This window comes from Zingiber officinale, chromosome 6A, assembly GCF_018446385.1.
Source record: "Zingiber officinale cultivar Zhangliang chromosome 6A, Zo_v1.1, whole genome shotgun sequence".
NCBI lineage: Eukaryota > Viridiplantae > Streptophyta > Magnoliopsida > Zingiberales > Zingiberaceae > Zingiber > Zingiber officinale.
In genome coordinates, this window is record NC_055997.1 from 149,702,528 (window position 1) to 149,719,509 (window position 16,982).

At 41.0% G+C, this 16,982-nt stretch overlaps 2 protein-coding genes across 2 annotated transcripts; both read right to left on the reverse strand.

Moving 5' to 3' along the window:
• Positions 1–605: 605 nt before the first annotated feature.
• Positions 606–3,870, reverse strand: LOC121995497 (pentatricopeptide repeat-containing protein At2g34400-like). The gene is made up of 3 exons (XM_042549224.1): positions 3,311–3,870; positions 899–1,032; positions 606–778 (listed from the first exon to the last, which is right to left on the reverse strand). The coding sequence occupies exons 1-3, from the start codon at positions 3,868–3,870 to the stop codon at positions 606–608; spliced, it is 867 nt and encodes a 288-aa protein (XP_042405158.1).
• A 1,482-nt stretch (positions 3,871–5,352) lies between these two features.
• Positions 5,353–10,806, reverse strand: LOC121998725 (disease resistance protein RPS2-like). Its single transcript, XM_042553760.1, has 6 exons — positions 7,910–10,806; positions 7,163–7,393; positions 6,877–7,057; positions 6,130–6,546; positions 5,707–5,909; positions 5,353–5,624 (listed from the first exon to the last, which is right to left on the reverse strand). The coding sequence occupies exons 1-2, from the start codon at positions 10,544–10,546 to the stop codon at positions 7,244–7,246; spliced, it is 2,787 nt and encodes a 928-aa protein (XP_042409694.1). The 5' UTR covers positions 10,547–10,806; the 3' UTR covers positions 5,353–5,624; positions 5,707–5,909; positions 6,130–6,546; positions 6,877–7,057; positions 7,163–7,243.
• Positions 10,807–16,982: the final 6,176 nt, after the last annotated feature.

Genomic DNA, 16,982 nt, shown 5'->3' on the forward strand with positions numbered 1-16,982 from the left:
GTCATCTGGATATGATTGTTAGCGAGCGTGCCCGGGGGCATCACTGCCGCTCGGGCTCGGGCTTCCTCCCAGACTTGGGCGAGTGGACCTCATATGATGACTTGATTGTCAGGAGTGCTTGACCGGGCGCTCGGCTCGTTATACTCCTCCGTGGGCAGGTGAAGGATCATCGTGACGGATCGTCGGCCGCCCGGAGCCGAGTGGACCGAGGTTGCTGGGCCAGCCCGCCGGGACACAGATGTAGGGAGGATGGCCGATCGATGACCCCATGGCCGCGATGGCGGCATAGAAGCCAGGGGCTCCGCGGCAATAGGCTCTTGTGACCACTCAACCACTGATGGAGTCCGGTCGAAGGATACCTCGGGCGCAGTCACAGGAACCGCAGAGGGATTCGAGGTGCCGACCTCGACCCTTGCGACGGATCTCAGCGCCGAGGCAGCAGAGTGCGAGGACTCTATGCGGCGCCTTTTACGCCTTAGCAATGGCTCGCCAGAGGAATCAGAACTCTCTGAGCGAACAATGGGCATTTGCTCGGATGGTTGCTTCGGCCGACAACAACCTCAACACCGGGGGCTTGGCTAGTTGCCCCCCCCCCCCCCAACTCGTCAGGACGGGAGTCGCTGCACTCTCATCTTAAGGGCGAGAGTCGCGGCACTCTCATCTTGAGAGCCAACTAGCTGTAGGTCGCGGTTCGCCAACTCCTCAACAGCAACCGCCTCAATCTCGACGTTCTGAAGCTTCGTGAGGCCAGACATCCGAGCACGCAACATGACTCCGGCTGCCAAAAAAAAGTAGAAGAATCAGTTAAAATCAAAGTAGATATATACATGAAATCTCTTACCTAAGCCGGTCGGAAGCCCAGTGCGGATCGGACTTAGGCCAAAAATGTACAACACACCCTCAAACAGTAGCTTGTGGATGTCATACTTCTGGCTGGCCAGCATGGAGGCAGCATGAAAGTAGTCTGAGCGGCTCTTGTATTTCTTCAGATCGGGTTGAGGTGGTAAGCCGACCTGCCAGCGGGTTTGGAAGCTAGGCCGTTCGGGAAGATGCATAAAGAAGAAATATTTCTTCCAATGTTTGTTGGAAGTTGACATTTTGTCAAAGAAAACTAGCCCGACCCGAGACTAAAAGAGAAAGGTTCCTAGTTCGAACTACTTGGGATAATAAAAATAGTGAAAAACTCGAGAGGTCAGAGGAATGTCGTGCAGCCAAAACAACATAATGACGCCACACAAAAGGCAAAATGAGTTCAGCACGAGTTGTGGAAGGGGAATGCGAAAATAGTTAGACTTCGATGATGAAGGGATGGATAGGGAATCGGAGACTGACCACAAATTGATCCCTAAACAAAAAGATTATGAGACTAGGAGAGAGATAAAATGATCTCGTGATCAGGGGGAATCTCAAAAACATTTTTGAGAATCTCGGCATCGCCTGCATCAAACCTGGTCTCCATGGTGGTATACCAAAGACCAGGAGAGAAGTCTGATGGTTGCAAGGAGCTTTCCATCACCGAAATACAAGAAAACGGGGGTTCGAAGGGAAGAAATGCGAGCGAGAAACACAGAAAACGCTAGAACAGAAATGCAAAGATTGAAAGCAAGCAAGGTTCAGGAGGAGAGCTTATAGGAGAAGAAAAGGTGGCCAAGGAAGAGGTGCAAAAGATCGTCGAAGTACCGATCGCACAGGGACAAACTCGCCGTCAAACTCTCGCAAAAGACGCGAAGTGGGGAGAAGAAGCTGGCGCTGTGGATTTATAAACTCTGGGCTTGGCTGACCGGAGCCGTCCGATCTAGGCCACGGAAACCGAAGCACAGATCCCGTCGTTGAATTCAAATCGCCAAATGTCACATCAACGCTTGTCGCTTCGGGCGTGCGGCGACAGCGCGCGCGACACGTGGCGCACTCCCACGGGTCGACAAGGGGCGCCATTAATAGGCGTGGGCGCATGCTTGATCTTATTGAGGGTGATTTGCACAAATTCCAAGAGATCCGAGTGACATCATCATAGACCGCACTCGTCCTTAAACACTACATGAAAAACTCCCAAGGGAGATTATTCATAGTGTCGAGCAGCTATAGGGATCGACCTCATGGCTGATCGACATCCTTCAGCAGCCTGATCAGGGACCAATAAGTGTCACGGCTGATCGAGCGATCTATCTTCAGAGATAATTTTGTCTAGTCAGTCGGACATGCAGCCTCCTTCAACTAGACTTGAGGGGGATGCATGTGTGATGCGATGATAAGGAATGGTCCACTCCGCGGAGGGTCAACGCCACGATGGGGTTCAAAGTCAAGGTTCACTCCCTTATATCACCGGCCGATTGGGCAACCCACTTGCCCGACTGAGATAAAAAATATCCGATCTGATATCATCACAGCTCGGCCATGCGCCGAGCTTCTGACGCTCATAAGAGTCAAGTATCAGCTAGGCACACGTTGAGCGACCAGTCCGCTCGGACTTTCATCAAACTCGGAACCGACGAAGCAGCGTCACGACCAAGCAGATTATAATCAGACCAAACTTCCCGCTCAGCATGACAATGTAGCTCGGACAGTGGAAGGTTGGCCGAGCGGCTCTCGCGCTCGACTCAATAACAGACAAAAGGAGGATCCGGCGATATCCTTTTGGGAACCAGGACCACCGACAAATGACATGGTTGGCTACATGATCAAGCAGAGAATCGTACGACGGAAACTTCCACTGTCACGTCAGATATGTGCTCAACTCGTTAAGATATTATGTCAGAGACACTTTACTAATAGGTCTTTTCATGGAAAGCTGTGAGAAGCGTGCACGTCTTGGAAAGCATGTACGCGCGCTGCGGGAGCTCTATATAAAGGGTCCAAGCTTCGGCGGAGGTACCCGCACATTACTGTTGCTACTATTATTCTACTTCTTCGCTCTACTGCTTCCACATCGCCGGTGATTGACTTGAGCGTCGGAGGACCAACACCGAGAAACCTTTCCCTGACTCAGCACTGACGTGGTTGTGGTTACAGGTCCGCTTCGCTCGGAATCTTCGCACGGTCAACAGGAGCGCCACATCCCAGCATTCAATTCGATTTTCGAACAGGATCAAACAAATTTACCTAGTTTATCAAAAAGGACATCATAATGTAATGCACAAGGGTCTAATGAATACTTCTTTTATGTTGATCGGATATTAGTTAAACCAATATAGAAAGGAGCAAGTCTTTGTTACTATGACACCAAAGGTTTACCACAGTCAAATATTGTAATGAACTAGAGCAACAGCTATGGAATTTGGAAAGTGAGTTTCGAAAAAGGAATGATATGTACCCTGTGATCATTGCGTTCCATGCAACCAAATCCTTCTTTGCCAGTCGATCAAAAACCCTCCTTGCTGAGTCCAAATCCCCGCATTTACCATACATATCAATCATTGAAGACCCAAGAAACGAGTTCAGGACCAATCCATACTCCCCCACCAGCTCCTCCAACCACATGCCCAAGCTCACGTCCCCCAAGTCCCCGCACGCCGCCAAGACACTCACCAGAGTGACCTCGTCCGGCTCGACCAGTCCTTCTGATCGCATCCTCCGGAACAGCTCCACCGCCTCCCCGGCGCAACCCATCTTCGCGTACCCTGAAAGCATCAAATTCCAGGAGACCGAATCTCTCACGACGATTTCATCGAACAGCTTGCGAGCGAGGCCCACCTGGCCGCACCGCGCGTACATGGTGAGCAGAGAGTGCTGGACGTGGTCGACGTCGTGAAGGGCGAGCTTGAAGATGGAGGCGTGGGCAGCGAGGCCGTGGTACAAGGACTGGAGGTTGGCGGCGGCGAGGAGGACGAAGGGGAAGGTGTAGTGGTCGGGCCGGAGGCCGCAGCGAAGCATGCGGAGGTAGAACTCGAGGGCGAGAGGAAAGCGTGAGTAGGGGTGAGCAGTCAATCCGCCAAACCGACCAACCCGCTTATACCGACCCGAATCGAACCGAAAAAAAATGATTCGCCGGATATAAGGCCGGATGTAGGGTCCTAATATTGCATTATCTGATCTAGTAGGGCCGCATAGTTTTTTATCCCAATAACCGAACCAACCCGATCCGATCACCCCTACTTGTAGCAACTAATGTTGATAAGCTGTTACACGTTGTAGCAACTATTGCCGATAAGCTGCTACACATTATAATAGTTATTTCCGATTGGCTGTTATAACGTGTAATGAGTAATGTCTATTATCATTTTAAAATTTTTTATTTTTTTTGTTATATTTATATTTATATTTTATATTTCATTGGATGTAGGGTCGGATATTCAAATAACTGACAACCCGTCGGATATCTGAAACATAAAAACCGCCGGATATAGGGCCGGATGTAGGTCCCGATTTTGCATTATCTGATCTAGTAGGGTCGGATAGTTTTTTATCCCAATAACCGAACCAATCCGATCCGTGATCACCCCTAAGCGTGAGTAGAGAGTGACCAGGGCACGGATCACGAGGTTGAAGGAAAAGTCGTTGGGGTGGGGATTCTGGGGAAAAAAGGAGGAGAGAGTAGGGGAGGTCGCCGAGGAGGAGGAGCCTGGCGAGGAGGTCGTTGGGCTTGCGGACGGCGAGAGTGAGCATGTGGGCGTGGATCTACTTGAAGCATCGGAGGGTGGTGCATTGCTTGAGCAGAGAGAGGATACGGTCGTACCGGTGGCGAGAAAGAGAAGCATAGGAAGGCGGCGGCGGCGGCTTTAGGAGTTTGGATTTGAGCATGGGCTTGGGCGAACACTCGACTCGCCCAACGAAAATAGCACAGCTGATACGTTTACTTGGGCAACCTTTTGACAGAAACAACCAAACTTGTGATATTTTTGAAGTGTTTTAGCGTTTAAGGATGGTCCGGTTGTACGAAGCTTCCACCGTTACACATTTATCACATTAGACATCTTCTTGTTTTACATTTTATATGATACACTATTTTCACGGCTCCAAACCGTGACCTAAGGTCACATACCTTTTAAATTTATAATTAAAAAAATTAGGTGTCTAAATTCCAACAACAATCTCTTGTAAAAGAGATAAATACCTTTCTTATATACTAGTCACTATTCCAAAGATTAATAATCATCCATGATTTATCTCCTCTTTGTTGGCCTTGGGACGAATTGACGAGGACGCTGGGAGCGAACGTATTCACCTTTTACCACAATAAAATAAGACTGTGTATAATGGATCTTTTCCTAAATTCTATATGACGAATATTTTATGTACTGGACTGTCTTTTTTTTTTTTTTTTTTTTTAATTTAGGGAGATAGACGACTATTTCTCTCATTCTTAGTTTATCCATATTAACTATCCTGTTTAAAAAATTTATAGTGAATTTTAAATGAGATAGTTAAAAATTCTTTATATTAACTATTCTGTCTATTTAACGCAAAGAGAAGAACTAGCAGTTGGCGGCAAATTAGTGTGGAGCTAGCTCCGACAACCACAATGGATCCACTCGTGTCACATTACGAATGTAATTTTGATTTGTTCGGGCCAGTTAGTTGAAGATGATACAATCTGCCTTTGTGCAGAACAACACAGAAGAAGGATGCATCCGCATGGTCTGACCGCTCGCTAAAGTTCTACGGCAGCAAAGGAAGAATCAATTTAGCTGCAACAGGAAACGATGACATAGTACAATCAAGAGTATCTTTAGATTGTGCACTAAAAGATAAATTGCAATATCTTCAAACCTGTGAATGTCCCGTGCGTGTCGAAGAGACCGATAATTGATGAAGTTCTCCCTGCACCATTTATTTAACTTTTTCTCCAATGTTTTCTCTTTGACATTTGCAATTTTGTTCTTCTCCAAGCTTTCCGCAGATGTGCGGTACACATTCAACATACTTATGTGGTCTCCTTCAGGGCTTGAAAAACTCTTTCCGGCAGCTCTTGCCTATGAAAGGAAAGAAACTGAAATGAACAATTCATCTTCTAAGAGCTTAAAACTTTTTAAGTGGAGTGCTATAAGATCTTTGTTAGACTCTCACCCTAATCGAAACCTTGCACGTGCTAAACAAGCAAAAATATACCAATTGACTTTGAATAACATTTTAAAAGCAACTAATGAAGTCTAAGAAGATGATAGAAAATTTGTTTAGCTCAAGAATGTTCACCTCTTCCAATTTTTCTTGTGGAAAGTAAAATATGGATTCCACTGAGAGCATAGTGACAACCATTAACATTTCTTCCAGGCATTTAAACTCGGCAGCCAAGATAAGTGCCTTCGAATACATAGGATCCAAGGGTAGATTTGCCATCTGATGTCCGACTGGACTTGAGAGCTTAGTCATCAGTCAAAGCCCCAAGTAGGAACAGCTGTTCCAAAGATTTCACTATAGTATACCTAGAAGGGTTTTTCCATGAAATCAAACCTAATGACATCATCAATACCAAGGGCTTTTAGCTGCAAAACAACATTGGAGAGGTTGCATCTTTTGATCTCAGGAACAGTAGAGTCTGCAAGTTTACCAAACTCACTCTCAGGGTACAACTGAAAGCATTTTCCAGGCCCTTCTCGTCCAGCACGACCACTGCAAGAGAAATGGATGGTCATATTACATGTACTAGTATAATAGAGTATACAATGTTGCATCTGAGAATTCAATTTGCAAATAGATAGAAAGTCTGAAAATAGGCACCCAATATTGCAAGAACAAAGTTTGTTTTTGTTAATCTTCTAATTGAAGAAAGAACTAATCATTTCTTTAGTAAAGACATTCAGAAATTTTTAGTATGTTTCAAGGAGAACAATTCTACTTATGAAAGTAGGTTAAGGCTGAGAGTACTAAAGTCTAAAGACAAGACTTTCTCATATGAAGCTTGAAATCCAGAAATTGCATGCAACTTATGATATAACTTACCTTCTTTGTAGAGCCTGTGCTTTCGAGGTAGGAATGATAATCAATGACTCCATACCAGTCACTGGACTGTAAGAACGAGCATCGACCAACCCAGCATCTATAACATTCTTAATACCAGGAATTGTTACAGAAGTTTCTGCAATATTTGTCGCTAGGATCAGCTTCGGCCCCTTGTTGTTGCCTGCGCAGAATATGTGCGACGAAATGCCAATACAAAACGTAATATTCTGAACTATGGGGAATGAAATGAAAAAAAAATGTCGACGAATCCAACGTCTTTACCTACCCGGATTTTAGTCCAGAGGCACCCTTCGTATCCAACGTCATTCCTTTTGCCCAGGCTCCGCACAGTCATACGTCTCTAGATCTAACGGATCCAGGCAAGATCTAACGGATCCTCAGGATCGGACGAATCCTCAGGATCGAACGAATCCCAGGCAGGATCGAACGAATCCAGGTCATCACGTCTTTTCTTTCGCCGTGGCTCCGCATACTCATAATCACCCAGGCAATTAAACTGTTCCACATGAAACATGAGAATTATTTCACCAGTGATTTGGCTTAATTGGTTCCATTGAATCAATCAGACGTCTGATTCTAAGAAAACTACTTATGAGGAGGTAACAGATAGAGAACAGTGCAATAAATAGAGAACATATATGACAGCCAAAAGTTTCCCTGACAATTTAATATTTTGGAACAAATATATACTCTCCAGTTGCTAATATATATAAACAAAGAGAACTTAGAGGAAAATGAACTGTTCTTTGAGATTATTTAAACCACTTTCTTCATCATAATGTGAAATAAAGTCAACTATGTTTGCATGGATTTGCATAGTTATAGATTCGGTCTCCTTGTTTCTTTAAAAACTTTTCCTGGCATGGCTTTTTGTTCACAAATTAATAATCATGCTCTTTTGTAATACAAATTAGTCATGCAATAACGAAGCTTAAGTGCCTTTACACAAGCATTTTCAGACATAGAGATAGTAATTTTGGGAAAAAATAAATCAACTTGAAAAATTACTTACCGAATTAATCAACTTGAAATAGGGGGTGAGAGAATTCTTATCCTTAAAATTCTCCCACTCGATCAATTCCCACCAAATCTCATCACAAATAATACGTTTCAATTTATGCTGACAGATTTCAGCTCCAAATGGTAGCTTTCTGATTTTATAGCATGAGATCACATCTATCCGCACCAAGTAGGGGAATGTTAGTGGCTGCCGTGAGATACAATTCAATTTAGGCAATCGATTCAAAGACAATAAGCGTAAGCCAATGCTAGAGTTGACGGAACTTTCAACACAACTTATCAATTCTTCCATCTCATCACAATCTGATACTTTCAAGACACTGAGATTTGGTAGGTGAAGAACCCAAGTAATATTTATTAACTTGTTGCATTTATCAATAGTCAATTCGTGGAGATTAGGAAATATCGTTTGAGGTTCGACTGCTTTCCAAGTGATTTCTTGCAAATAGTCGACATGTTTAAGTGCCATATACCTCAAACATTCAAGCCCTTCTTCATGATCCTTGTTGCTCCGAACAACTATTAAGCCATCATCTGTCCTGACATTTATAATCTCTAATCGTTCTAAGCCCTGCCTTGTGTTGTAGCTACTCATGATGTTCTTAAATAGTTGGCTTGGATAAGCCAAGTCTATCATGTTTTGTAGTTTGAGTTTCCATGTAGATAATTGTGATAGAGAACTCAATCGTTTAAGGTTTGTCATTGAGTCTAGGGTAATTCCAATATTTTTCCAACATCCTTGAAATCCCTCTAGCTCATCCAAGTCAGCATAGCTGCTCTCGTATAAATCCAACAATTTGAGCAAAGGTAAGTTGGATATTGTTCCCTTGGGTACTTGGGCAAGACTCTCAGTTCGTTCCAGAAGCAAGTACTTGAGTTTAACAAGGCTACTCAACTCTACTGGCAGTGCTTCAACATTTGTGAAACTTAAGTTTAGATGTTGGAGCTCAGATAAGATGTTGATTTCCTTGGGAAGTTTTGTGATGTTTGTACCTGAGAGATCCAAGAATGTCAAAACAGGCAAAGATGAGAAAAATGACTTAGGAATTAAGTCTAGCGATTCATTATGTTGGAGCATAAGCACTGAAAGTTTGGGAAAAGTTGCAGTCTGCTCTGGCAAATAATCTAATTTGTTATGCATGAATGATGCTCGTTCTACCACTTGACATTCCTCGTTCTTTAGTTCCAACTGTCTCAATCCAGTCCGTGCTATGACAATCCATCTATATTGATTGGAACCACAATCCGAGGCCATCCATAAAGCCATGTCCCGGATCACATCATGCATCTTGATCGTTGTCGTGTGTACCTCTCCATCAATAAGCTCTAACAAGCATGCAGATGTCAAAGTCTCGATATGGGAGTGCCCCCGATGGAATGCTTTATTGATCGAGTCAAACTCATCAATTAGGCCAAGGCCTATCCAACACTGTATTAGTTCAACTTTCTCAATTTCAAAATCTTCAGGCCACAAAGAGCAACACAATAGGCGAGCTCTCATGTTGTCATCTTCTAGGCTATCAAAGCTAAGTTTAAAGGCAGCAAACATAGGATCTCGTTCTTTCATACGCGTGACTTTTGGCATCTGTGATTGTCTCAGCTGCGTCAAGGCATCATTCCAAGCTTCCCATGACTTCTTTGAGGACATGGCTTTGCCGACGGTGATGAGAGCAAGGGGCACACCGGCACACTCTTCAGCAATTTGTTTTGCTAGTCGAGTAATTCTTGGCTCTAAGTTGATTACATGTTCACCTGCATTTTTAAGAAAGAGTTCCCATGCTTGATCATATGGCAATCCTTCCACTTTTTTTATCACGTCAGCACTGATTTCAGTGCATACTTGCTCGCTGCGCGTCGTGAAAACTATCACCTTGCGCTTCTGCTCCTTGCCAGGTACTTGTTCCATCCCCAACTTAATAAGATCATAGGATTCCCAAATATCATCAAGAAACAACAAGCAATTTTTTTGCTTTAAGAAGTTGTAGAGCTTAGAAAGACGATCGTCTTCACTCTCATCATCTTCAAATTTCAGTCTTACCTTCTTAGCCAGGTCCATCTGAAGTTTTTGTAATTTGCATCCTTGGGAGGCCACGATCCAGACGACATGCTCAAACTTGAGCTTGGAGATCTCTTCATGGTTGTGGATGAGCTTCAAAAGCGTAGTCTTTCCTATCCCCCCCATGCCGTAGATGCCTATAACCTTGGCATTTTCATCCTTAATCCGGTTTACAATCTGGATCACATTCAATTGCATCCCGACGACATTATTTGAAATAGGAAGCTCCATGGCAGGCGGCGGCGGCGGCGGCGGCGGCGACTGTTGCTGCTGCGGCTGCTGCGGCGGCTGCTGCGGCGGCGGCTGCTGCTGCGGCGGTGGCTGCTGCTGCTGCTGCGGCGGCGGCACGACAATACTAATATCATTCCCTCGGCTAATCAACTCCTGCATCTTCTTCACCTTCTTGGTGACCCTCCGATTGATGGAGACACAATTCCACGACCAGCCCCCGAGGCAACGCATCGCCTTGTAGTCCCGTTGGATGGCGGCCTCCTTAGATACAAACGCCTCAGCCTGGCGCTTCCACACCAAGAGCTTCTTCCATGACGGTTTGCCCGTTGCCCGCAGCCTCATTGATGGCCCGGTCGACGTCTATCAGTTTGCCCTCCAATTGCTCCGCGTCCATGTGCAAGTCTTCAACGTCAGATCGAGGCCTCGCGAGGTGGATCGAAGCTACATCGCATATCCTATTGAGGAATTGCCCGATGTCGACGGAGGATTCATGACGATCGAGGGGAAACAGAGAATGCTTGGATCGCAGTCAGTAGAGAAGGAGTTGGGAAGAGGGAGATTCCTGAAACTTCAGCAATCGAGAAGCGAATTGAAAAGGAAAGGGATCAATTAGTGGACTTGAAGTCAACAGACAGCTCTGTGAGCAATTATTGGAGCCGACATGCTGAGCTGTGGTGGCTGCTCATGTGTTATTTTTCAGTATTTTATTTGTTTAGAATAATTTTTAAAACTCTGATATTTAATTTTTTTTAAAAAAACTTATAAAGTATTTCTAATTGACACAATTATTAAAAGAACTTTTTTTAATAAAAAAAATTGTGAAAACACCCGACCATATTTCTTGTATATTTTTTTTACCTAAAATATCAATAAATTAATTCGATTTAATAAATAAATATGCACAAAATACTTTTATATTAACTTTTTTTTGAAAATTTTATTAAAATTATTTAAACATGAAAAAAAAAATCACTCTAACCTCATTAAGATTATTGTCTATTATAATTTTGCAGTAGTTATTATTATAATATTTTTTTTATGATTTTATTAATGTTGAAATAATTTTTAATAATTAAATTTTACTAAATTAGTAAATGTCCGTATAAATTTTTGATAAGTTGAATTTGTTTTTTTTTAAATAACAAAAACCATTTTAATTTTTGCCCAACTCTCTTGAGCGAAACGACACATCTTCCCTCATCTTATCGTACAGCTGACTAGGACCATAAATAAACTAAGTAGAATTAAGTTTTATGATATTTAAATTTATTTTATAAAATTAAACTGAAATAAATTATTAAAATAATTATTTAAATTTAATTTAATTTATTTTTTATGAGCTTAAGTTTAATTTAAAGGCTTAAGTTTAATTTATTTAGATGTTATTAAATTCTCAATTTAAATTTATTCGATTATTTGAAATTTTTATATTCTAAACATATCTAATTAGCTATTGAGTTTGATAATATAAAATTATTAGTTTAAATTTATTTTTTAGTATGTTAATAAAAATTTTATTAATGAATATTATTCATAAAAATTATTCAATGTAATGAAGATATATATGTTCTAAGCTTGATTCTTTAGTTTAATAAATTATCTAAATTTACTTAATTAATTGATATTATATGTATTGAATGAATATAAATCAATTTTTATCAAGTCATAACATTAAATATATTCATAAACATTTAATTTATTTATCGTTTATGAAACTTTTGGTGCCAAAGCAGCTCTATTAAAAGAGAAGAAAAAGGGGTGGACATTGAAGAAGGGTGGAAGCCCTATAAGTAGTTTAAACACTCGTATTTGAGCATGGGCTTGGGCGAACACTCGAATCGTCCAACGAAAATTTCACAGCTGATGTTTAGTTGGGCAACCTTTTTGATGTAATTAAACAACCAAACTCGTGATATTTTTGAAGTGTTTTACGGTTTAAGGTGTCCGGGGCACGAAATTCTCATTAATAAAGATTCCAAGAAGAATCAGATGACATCAAATATAATTTTTTTTTATATTTTATAAGAGATTATTTTCACAACTAGAATCCATTACCGTCATATTTTATCATTTAAATTTATAATTAAAAAAAAAATCAAGGGTCTACTAATTTAATAGGTAACTACTAACTACACATTTAAAGGTCGATAGGCCGACTCATGATGGGAGGGTCGATCCTAACAATTAGGCTGAAAATTCCAACACATGATTGGAAGCCCGTCCAGAAAAAATAAATAAATAATATAAAAAAATTCTATTCATTGAGTTAATCATTTCCTAAATAAATATTCTAAAAACATCTCTAATAAAATTCCTAATTCATTTCTCACTACTACTTATGAGCTAAAATAATTAGTATATATAAAATAGAGAAAATCACTTTTAACCCGTGCATTTTCTGTCCAATAATATTTTGTCCCCTATGTTTAAAAAATCACATTTAACTCTCTTACCAAAAGGCAAATGTGCAAAATGACAATTATACCTTTGTCTTTGTTTTTAATCATTTTTTTATGATAATAAAAGAGAAAATCACATTGTGATTCGATTATTATATCTTTGATAAAATCCTTATAAAATTCATATAAACATCAAAAATTAAAATTCTAAATTGATAAATTAAAATTAAATGAAGATAGAATAAAATTTATCATTAAAAATTTTTTCATCATCAAATATGACATATAATGAAGAGTGATTTTAGTTCATCAATTTAGAATTATGGCTCTTTTTTGATTCGATGAAAATGGTGTAATCAGTTTTTGGCTAGTTATCCTTTTTAAAGTTATTATTTTACTGTTATTTATACAGGTATATATATGAATTTTGTGTGGGTTTTACCGAAGAAGATAATGATCAATTCAATATGTTTTTTTTACTCTTGAAGTTATTATCAATAAATGATAAAAAATAAAAATAAAGACATGATTGTCTACCACATTTAAGAATGAGGGGGAGATTTTTCATAATAAACTTTATTTCATCTTCATTTGATTTTGATTTATTAATTTAAAATTCTAGCTCTTTTTTAGTTTAGTGAGTGTGGTGGAATGAGCTTTGGCTGGTTATCTTTTTCAGAGTTGCTATTTTTATATTGTTTATGTTGGAGAATGTATGAATTTTATGAGGATTTTATTAAGGATATAATAGTCAGTTCAATATGATTTTTTCCTTTTATTATCATTTTAAAATAATTTTAAAAAAAAGACAATTGACATAATTATTATTTTGAGGGTTAAATGTGATTTTTTAAACACGAGGGGATAAAGTGTTATCGGATAGAAAATACAGGCGTTAAAAGTATTTTACCCTAAAAAAATACATAACTTTCACTAACCTCTAGCCAACCTACAAGCCTCCTGCTAGAGGTGTAAAAGAATTGATACGGTTCACAAGCTTTTCAAGCAGGCTTGATAAATATTTGATTCGTATTCAAACTTATCGAATTCAAGCCGAACTCAAGCTCAAATTATTTAGTTTTATAGTTTACAAGCCGCTCATGAGCCTTATTATTTTATTAATATAATAATATATTAAATAAATAAATTTTGATTCTTTCGAGTACTTAATTTTTAGCAATAGTTCGAATAGTTCACGAACATGTTCGAATCTTTCGAGCCGAACTCGAACCCGAGCTCTGATTCAAGCCGAATTCGAGCAAAAAATTTTAACTTTTCGAACCTCAAATCGAACTCAAACTCGAATATAACTAATTCGAGCCGAATTCAAACTTTAGATTTTTCTTCATATTCATCTTGATTCAATTTGTTTACCCCCATTAAGTCCCGCCTTACCCAGCTTAGTGTTAGGGTCGAAATGTGCTGGGAGGGGGGGTGAATAGCTCATCGCGCTTCTCGTTGCTTGCTTTGATGTTGATATGCAGCGGAAATAGACTGAAAACAAGCTCTCCAATACTAACACAAGGGATTTACTTAGTATCCACCTCAAGAAGTGGTGACTAATCCAAGGATCCACACACGTGAGCACTCTCCACTAAGAAAATATTCCTTCTCGGTAACTACCAGAGGTGAAGAAACCTCGTACAAGACTCACACACACATACAACTCAAAACAAGAAGAAATACAAACACAAACCTTACAAGGTTTACACACTTATGTTCTCTTCTTGTTTGGGAATGCCTCTTGATGCTTGGGAATGCAACTGCACTTCACTCCAAGACTCTTCAAGAACTGGCGTGTGTCACTGAGCTCCGTGGAGAAGAAAACACTGGAGATCGGCTCTATGCTCACTAGAGAGGAAGCCGAAGGACTACGGAGGAAAGCGCTCACCAACGGTTATAACCTGCGCAACGGTCGGATCTCAATCGATTGAATGACTCTCAATTGATTGGGGAGGTTTTGAATCGATCGGTCGATCGATTCAGAACGCCTCTGTGATCTCTGGAAATCGTCTGAATCGATCAACCGATCAATTCAGTCTCTATCGCATGATTTCCAGTTCCCCAATCGATCGACTGATCAATTGGGAACACTTCTGTGTGCACGATATAAGCTCCCAATCGATTGGAGGTGCCCAATCGATCGGTTGATCGATTGAGAATGCTTCTGTACGTACGATATAAGCTCCCAATCGATCGACCGATCGATTATCGATCGGTCGATCGATTGGGCCACTATTTGTCGCAGCACAGCCCCAATCGATCGGCTGATCGATTGGTCTCCCTTTGACTTGCTTGTGTTGGAACCCCAAGGTTGTTTTGGTGTGATCAACAAGTTAAGTTAGGTCCTGTGTGTTTCTAACCTTGTGTCTAAATGTGCAGGAGTTTAGGAGCACAGGTACTCGAGCGGAAGACGCAGCTAGCGAGAAGGACGGCACGCGGTGCGTCCGAGGGACGAGGCGCTGCGGAAGAGTACCCGATGGACGAGAAGGAAGTGTGCGCTAGTTCCGAGGGACGAAAAGCTGGAGCGGAAGATTGCTCGGGGAGCAAGAGACGCAGCTAGCGAGAAGGTTGGCACGGGGTGCGACCGAGGGACGAAGACTGCGGATGAGTACGCTGGTGGACGAGTAGGAAGCACGCGTTGATTCCGAAGGACGAGAAGCCAGAGCAGAAGCCTGCTCGAGAAGACCAGAACTTGGGTTCGGGTGAGCTCTTTTTCCGGATGGCCGAGATCACCCAAGCGAGCGGATCCGGAGTTGAAGACCCAGACCGAGGCGACCAAAGCCGGAGCAGAGGACCCGGACCAAAAAGTCAACCAAAGTTGACTTTTGGGACCGGGGCGCCCGGAACATACTGGAGCGCCCGGAGTTGACTTTTTCACAGGATCGAGCTTCGACTCGATCTGAACGTTAGGGAATAAAGTTTATCCCCCCCAGGGCGCCCAGAATCCTTCGGGACGCCCCGACCAAGGCTATAAATATAGCCTTGGTCCAGAAGCTTTTCAACGAACTCACGAATTGTAATTCCAACACTTGTGTGCTTTAGTTTAGAGTTAAGCTTCTGTTTCTGCGCTTCATTGTTGTACGAGAATTCTCCGCCTGAAGGAGTATTTAGTCCTACATTTGCATTGGATTAGCAACCTTCCCGGTTGTAACTAAGTAAATCCTTTTGCCTCTTCCTTTCTTTAGTTTCTGTTAAATTTATTTTATGCAAGTGTTTTGTTGAAAGTTCGAGAAGGTTTGGTTTTCATTTTTGTGTTTGCAGGCTATCCAACCCCCCCCCTTTCTAGTCGGCCGCAACGGTCCTACAAGTTGTATCAGAGCTGAGACGCCTCAGAAGGATTAACCGCCGTCTGAAGCAACAAAACAATGGCCAGAGATAGCATCTATGCACCAGCATTCGAGGGGGAGTTTTCTTTATGGAAGAAACAAATGGAGGTATATCTAAACACTGATTTTGGTATTTTTTTTTTTAATAATGAAATCTGGTTATGAAGTACTAAAGACAAAAAATGGAGAAGAAATCAAGAAATATCTATGGAACGAGAAGCGACATAACGAATCGATGGCAAACGCTCGGGCTGAATTTCATCTCCTAAGCGTAATACTAAATGAAGATATCGACAGTCGGAGAATGCAAAAGCGCAAAAGAACTTTGAGAAAAGTTCTGAAGCTTGGTGTTGGTCATTTTGCATGTCACGTGGCACATCAAATTAATAAAGATTGGAACCCATTTGTAAACTAAAATAACACGTGTAGTAAGGAGTCCCAAGTCATATTTTTCCAAGGTTAACTAGTAAGTGTGTATGAATTCTAGAAGTGGTTCCAATCAAAATCTAATTCAACTAGATCAAGAATAGCATCCAAGAAAGATAAATCCCATCTAAACATGATCCACTTCCTTCTAACCTAATTAGCCTCAATTAAATTCAAATTCACAATTCATGACAAAAGATACATGACTAGAACAGAAATATCCTTTACTCAAAACTTCAACCTAATTCAAATTGCACAAACTAAAATAACTCCCAATTCATAATCATACTCAAAGGTCACCCAATTAATTAATAACTCATGCTTGCATTAAGAAGTTCACGGAATTCCTTCTCCATCTAAATTCAATCTCAGTGACAAAGAACAAGAGTTTCCCAATTCCATAATTGAATCTAATACAAACTTATGGGGATTCAAATGGAAGATCTAAACTAGAAAGTTATTCATTCATGTAGCCAAAACAAGATCCGCATTATATTTGTTCATAGAATTCAGATAGCACATCTTAAGAAATCAGAAACAATTTGCAACTATACTAAGTAGCTGAACAGGGGGTTGAAATACAGCAATCTAAGGTATCAGATTGCAAGTAAGAAAACAGCAACA